Source organism: Protomyctophum parallelum, assembly GCF_964188405.1.
Source record: "Protomyctophum parallelum genome assembly, chromosome: 2".
NCBI classification, from domain to species: Eukaryota; Metazoa; Chordata; class Actinopteri; order Myctophiformes; family Myctophidae; genus Protomyctophum; species Protomyctophum parallelum.
The window spans coordinates 61,643,160-61,650,567 of NC_139699.1; the positions used below are offsets into that span (position 1 = coordinate 61,643,160).

The 7,408-nt window shown below is 43.6% G+C and overlaps 1 protein-coding gene across 1 annotated transcript in view; it reads left to right on the forward strand.

Moving 5' to 3' along the window:
* LOC310855263 (MAM domain-containing glycosylphosphatidylinositol anchor protein 1-like) overlaps window positions 1-7,408 on the forward strand; it is a gene marked incomplete at its 5' end in the record, with an annotated part of 242,772 nt that overhangs the window by 82,990 nt on the left and 152,374 nt on the right. Inside the window, one exon of the mRNA XM_083760203.1 lies at window positions 7,236-7,408. This exon is cut by the window's right edge and continues 2 nt beyond it. Coding sequence (XP_083616329.1) covers window positions 7,236-7,408 — 173 coding nt within the window. The remainder of the gene's footprint in view (window positions 1-7,235) is intronic.

Below are 7,408 nucleotides of genomic sequence, written 5' to 3' on the forward strand. Positions count from 1 at the left end.
TCAGTTTGACACAGTGTGACTCAGTTTGACACAGTTTGACACAATGTGACTCAGTTTGACACAGTTTGACACAATGTGACTCAGTTTGACACAGTGTGACTCAGTTTGACACAGTGTGACTCAGTTTGACACAGTTTGACACAATGTGACACAGTGTGACACAGTGTGACTCAGTTTGACAGTGTGACTCAGTTCGACACAGTGTAACTCAGTTCGACACAGTGTGACTCAGTTTGACACAGTTTGACACAATGTGACTCAGTTTGACACAGTTTGACACAGTGTGACTCAGTTTGACACAGTTCGACAGTGTGACTAAGTTTGACAGTGACACAATGTGACTCAGTTTGATACAGTTCGACAGTGTGACTCAGTTTGACTCAGTTTGACACAGTGTGACTCAGTTTGACACAGTGTGACTCAGTTTGACACAGTGTGACTCAGTTTGACAGTGTGACTCAGTTCGACACAGTGTGACTCAGATTGACACAGTTCGACACAGTGTGACTCTGTTTGACACAGTTTGACTCAGTTCGACACAGTTTGACACAGTGTGACTCAGTTCGACACAGTTTGACACAGTGTGACTCAGTTTGACACAGTGTGACTGAGTTTGACACAGTGTGACTCAGTTCGACACAGTGTGACTCAGTTCGACACAGTGTGACTCAGTTCGACACAGTGTGACTCAGTTTGATACAGTTCGACAGTGTGACTCAGTTTGACTCAGTTTGACACAGTTCGACAGTGTGACTCAGTTTGACACAGTTCGACAGTGTGACTCAGTTTGACACAGTGACACAATGTGACTCAGTTTGACACAGTTCGACAGTGTGACTCAGTTTGACACAGTGACACAATGTGACTCAGTTTGATACAGTTCGACAGTGTGACTCAGTTTGACTCAGTTTGACACAGTGTGACTCAGTTTGACTCAGTTTGACACAGTGTGACTCAGTTCGACACAGTTCGACACAGTGTGACTCAGTTTGACACAGTTCGACAGTGTGACTCAGTTCAACACAGTGTGACTCAGTTTGACAGTGTTACTCAGTGTGACTCAGTGTGACTCAGTGTGACACAGTGTGACTCAGTTTGACACAGTTTGACACAGTGTGACTCAGTTTGACAGAGTTTGACACAGTTCGACACAGTGTGACTCAGTTTGACACAGTTCGACACAGTGTCAGTTTGACAGTGTGACTCAGTTTGACACAGTTTGACACAGTGTGACTCAGTTTGACACAGTTCCACACAGTGTGACTCAGTTTGACAGTGTGACTCAGTTTGACACAGTGTGACTCAGTTCGACACAGTTTGACTCAGTTCAACACAGTGTGACTCAGTTCGACACAGTGTGACTCAGTTTGATACAGTTCGACAGTGTGACTCAGTTTGACACAGTTTGACACAGTGTGACTCAGTTTGACACAGTTCGACAGTGTGACTCAGTTTGACACAGTGACACAATGTGACTCAGTTTGATACAGTTCGACAGTGTGACTCAGTTTGACACAGTGACACAATGTGACTCAGTTTGACACAGTTCGACAGTGTGACTCAGTTTGACTCAGTTTGACACAGTGTGACTCAGTTTGACACAGTGTGACTCAGTTCGACAAAGTAATAATAATACACTTTATTTGTATAGCACTTTTCATACATAAATGCAATATGGGAAAAATAGAAGCATAAGTGCTTCACAGGGCAGGACACAAAAATAAAATACAATAAAACACAAGTAGTTAAAATGATAGAACAATAGCAGAGAACAAAACCAAATATAAGAACATAAAATAAATAAAAACACATAAAAAAATAAAAAATAAAACTCAACTAAAAGCAAGGGTGAAGAGGTGAGTCTTGAGTTGAGATTAAAAAATGTCTACAGAGGGTGCGTGTCTGAGCTCGAATGGAAGTTTATTCCAGGCTGTTGGGCCATAGAAGCAAAAAGCTGCCTCACCATACTTTTTTGTGCACATTCTTTTAGGCACTTCAAGTAGGCCAGCATTGGAGGACCTGAGGGGGCGGCTAGGGACATATCTAGGTAGGCAGTCACGGAGGTACGGAGGTGCGAGACCATTGAGAGCTTTATAGACAAGTAACAGAATTTTAAAGTCAATCCTAAAAACAACCGGAAGCCAGTGCAGTGATGCCAAAACTGGAGTAATATGTTCTCTCATCTTAGTTCTAGTTAAAACTCTAGCTGCTGCATTTTGGACAAGTTGTAATCTGTCAGTCGTTTTCTTAGGGAGTCCTGAAAAGAGTGCATTGCAGTAGTCAAGCCGAGAAAAAACAAAGGCGTGGATTAGCGTTTTTGCAAAGTGTGACTCAGATTGTCACAGTTCGACACAGTGTGACTCTGTTTGACACAGTTTGACTCAGTTCGACACAGTTTGACACAGTGTGACTCAGTTCGACACAGTGTGACTCAGTTTGACACAGTGTGACTCAGTTTGACACAGTGTGACACAGTGTGACTCAGTTCGACACAGTGTGACTCAGTTTGACACAGTGTGACACAGTGTGAATCAGGTTGACACAGTGTGACTCAGTTTGACACTGTGTGACACAGTTTGACTCAGTTTGACAGTGTGACTCATTTTGACACAGTTCGACACAGTTTGACAGTGTGACTCAGTTTGACAGTGTGACTCAGTTTGACACAGTTTGACTCAGTGTGACTCAGTGTGACACAGTTTGACACAGTGTGACACAGTGTGACACAGTGTGACACAGTGTGACACAGTGTGACACAGTGTGACACAGTGTGACACAGTGTGACACAGTGTGACACAGTGTGACTCAGTGTGACACAGTTTGACACAGTGTGACACAGTGTGACTCAGTGTGACACAGTTTGACACAGTGTGACACAGTGTGACACAGTGTGACACAGTTTGACACAGTGTGACTCAGTGTGACACAGTGTGACACAGTGTGACTCAGTGTGACACAGTTTGACACAGTGTGACACAGTGTGACTCAGTGTGACACAGTGTGACACAGTGTGACTCAGTTTGACACAGTGTGACACAGTGTGACTCAGTGTGACTCAGTGTGACACAGTTTGACACAGTGTGACACAGTGTGACTCAGTGTGACACAGTGTGACACAGTGTGACACAGTTTGACACAGTGTGACACAGTGTGACTCAGTTTGACACAGTGTGACACAGTGTGACTCAGTTTGACACAGTGTGACACAGTGTGACTCAGTGTGACACAGTGTGACTCAGTGTGACACAGTGTGACACAGTGTGACTCAGTGTGACTCAGTGTGACACAGTGTGACACAGTGTGACACAGTGTGACACAGTGTGACACAGTGTGACTCAGTGTGACACAGTGTGACACAGTGTGACTCAGTGTGACACAGTGTGACACAGTGTGACACAGTGTGACACAGTTTGACACAGTGTGACACAGTGTGACTCAGTTTGACACAGTGTGACACAGTGTGACTCAGTTTGACACAGTGTGACACAGTGTGACACAGTGTGACACAGTGTGACTCAGTGTGACACAGTTTGACACAGTGTGACTCAGTGTGACACAGTGTGACACAGTGTGACTCAGTTTGACACAGTGTGACACAGTGTGACACAGTGTGACACAGTTTGACACAGTGTGACACAGTGTGACTCAGTGTGACACAGTGTGACACAGTGTGACTCAGTTTGACACAGTGTGACACAGTGTGACTCAGTTTGACACAGTGTGACACAGTTTGACACAGTGTGACTCAGTTTGACACAGTGTGACAGTGTGACACAGTGTGACACAGTGTGACACAGTGTGACACAGTGTGACTCAGTGTGACACAGTGTGACTCAGTGTGACACAGTGTGACTCAGTTTGACACAGTGTGACTCAGTTTGACAGTGTGACTCAGTTTGACACAGTGTGACTCAGTTTGACACAGTGTGACTCAGTTTGACAGTGTGACACAGTTTGACACAGTTTGACACAGTGTGACTCAGTTTGACACAGTTTGACACAGTGTGACTCAGTTTGACACAGTGTGACTCAGTGTGACACAGTGTGACTCAGTGTGACACAGTGTGACTCAGTTTGACAGTGTGACACAGTTTGACACAGTGCCCACCCAGCCTCATCCTTCTCTCTCTGACCTTGTCTGTTACCTGTGGGAGGTCACATTTCTGATACTTTTATACATACAGCAGTAGTATTGATTCTACTGTAGCCTTTTTATATATCTGGATCTGTTTATATAAAGGCCTTCGAAGGATGCCTTAATGCACTCCGTTTTTGCACCAAGGATGGCCCTACTACAGCGTCTAATGTCAGATTATATCAGTGATGTGGTGTAGATGATCACACATCACTGATAGCTATTCACATCATTTTCATGTTATAGGCAAAGTCGGTTCACTCGACCGGCACCATCTTTGGAAAAGCCCCAGGGCAGTGAATTCTGACTAACAAGTCTCCCATCTCTAAATCTAAATCTAAAGTTCTGACATACATATTATCATATATATTTATTATTAGTGTGTACAGTACAGAACAGTAGTTCTAAAGGAAACACTTTAAATAAAAAAAGCATTTTTCCACTTACTGATGAGCGCCCGTTCATTAAATGATGAGATTGACATTCAATCTATGACTGGTGGACTTTCTTAATGACATGCAGAACATTTTGTTCATACGTTTTGTTGACAGCGGTTGTTGTTGGTGTTGCCTTCTTATTCTAATCTGATAGTCTACTCTATCGTCTCTGGTTTATCTATACTCAGTTCCTATACAGTGTTTCTCTGATAAGATCTGTTTGACTGATTCTTTTTCATATCACAGTAGATTCACTATGTAGTCATTTTCATGTTTCTGCTGATATGTTTGTTCATTCAAAGCATCGTATCTGCCTTTTATGTCTATCTCTAGGGATATGGGATGTAGGAAGATGTGAAGAGCATGTGAGTGGAGTTGAACAGGGAGAAATACTACTCCAAACTCGCAAGATGCTCTTCCTCGAAGAGAAACGCAAACACATGCCATCCTATTTCAAAGCCTAAGGAATTACTATAGACCGATTCCGTAGCTGGTCTCATGGTCGCAGCCTACGTATTTCCTGTAGGCGGACTCGACGTAGCTGCGGGGATAAAACCCTCACCAGGCGCACCTCTTCCACTACAGTGAACGGCAGAGTGACTGATGTTAGTTTGCCTCAAACTTTACTCCTTTACCTGCTTTTTTACTAACACTAACATTACAAAGATGCCCAGAACATCGTGATGAACCTGTGTAGTTTATGGCTGCTCCAACAGTAGTGGCAACATAAAAAATAAAATAAAACGGAATGTCTAATATCCACCGCGGTGGCTCAGACCAGAGCCATTGAGTAATGGTTGAGACGAAGCAGTGAAAGATACATAACGCCAGTGTACTTTATACCTCATACTTTAAACGCTTAGTATGAGGTATAAAATACAGCAGCCTTGTGTTCATAAAACGAAGATTTGGTATTGGGTAAGACTGGCGATAGGCCTATATATCTTTCCCTGCGTCGTCTATAGGCTATACTTTTTATTAAGAGATAGGCATTGTTCATTGTTTGGGGCAGTGTTGGCCTAAAGGTTAGTAGAGTGTACTTGTTGCTGGAATGTTCGTGGACCGGCAGGAATAATCTGGACGAGGAAGTGATTAGCCACCACTGACCCCTCCCCCAACACAGCTGAAGTGCCCTTGAGCAAGGCACCGAACCCCCGGCTGCCCCAGTGGAGCTGTTCTGTGGCCATTAGTATACGGTTGTACTGGTCAGCGCCCAGGTTTTAATGTGTGTCTGTACAGTATGTGGCTGAAAGAAGCTCCTTAACTTACCTCCTTGCTCATTACCAGGATTATTATTGTCTCCACCAGGCTGGAGACATGGGGAGAGTATGTTTTGCACTCTGTCCGTCCGTGTGACCGTCCGTCTGTGGACAGGTCATCCCTGGCACTGTTGGCTTGATCGCAGCCAAACTCTGCACAAACACTCCCTGGATGCCACAGCTGAAACTCTACCACAAATATTTCACATGGGCCTGTTATAGCGCCACCAGGAGGCCGATTTTTGCTAAACATATTTTTGGAGAGTACACCTACAGATTTAGTCCAAACATCACGCGAATTGATACACTGTCTCTCTATAGCCATTAAACAAAAAAGGTCTTTCAGATGTTTCATACTCTATCCTGATTGGCTAAGATTGGCTTCCAAAGTTCGCAGGAGTGCTCCGTTTTGAATAAAATGCCGCAAATCATGAACACATCGTGTGATTTTCGTGAAAATTTCACATGTGCTCTTTGTAGCGCCACCAGGAGGCCGACTTATGTAAAACAATTATTTTTATATTCCCCTTCAGATTTGATCCAAATATCGCTACACATCTTTTTATAGTCATGTAATCATCAATCTTGTCAGCCATTTATTTAAAACACAACATGCATTCATCTTTATAACATTACTAGGCATTATGAATATACTTACGGGCTATATCTTTAACATTTCCCTGTTATAATTTAGAACCACCAGGAGACACATTATTGCAACAAATCAAAACCCATGTTTATATTAGTCCATTCTGACCGGGCACCCATTTTGGTGTCAGCATCATGTTATGCTTTAGCTATTGAAAAATAGCAGATCTACAAGCTCGTATCGCGCCACTCGGTGGCGCGATATGAGCTTGTAGATCTGCTATTTTTGAAAAATCGAAGACACTTTTAGAATCTGATCTCAGGTCAGAATGGGTTAATAATGAAATTGTCAGGATGTAATAGACATTTTTAGAATCTGATCTCAGGTCAGAATGGGTTAGTCCTACACATTTTGTCCAAACATCACAAACGCTCTTATCTTGGTGGAGACGTGTGCCCGGCCCAAGGGGCACTTCTTCTAGTTAATTATATATTAATATATTATAATTATTTATTCATTACAAAGGACAATTCATAATTAATTAAAATTGTCTTGAGTGGCAATCAAAGCACTTTGGAGCTCCCCGCTCGGCTCTGCTCACACGCTCTGCCTCTGAGGCAGCATGGATCTGGGTATAACACAATGAGAGACAAGTGTTTGTGTCTTCAAAAGAGACTGAATTCATTGCCTTTCTCTCTCATCATCTTCTCTGACTTCAGTTCAGCTTGTTTGCATTTAGACCATTTTTTACAAAGACTTAAACCCCTCTCTCTCTCTCTCTCTCTCTCTCTCTCTCTCTCCCTCCCCACCTCCAGGTCAGGTGGACGAAGACGGCAGGCAGTGCGTCGGAGAAGTTCCAGGAGACGTCCATCTATAATGAGACGCTGCGTATCAAGGCCATCCAGAGAGTGCAGGGGGGCCGCTACTACTGCAAGGCTGACAACGGGGTGGGGGTGGCTGCTATCAAGTCCATCCGTGTAGATGTGCA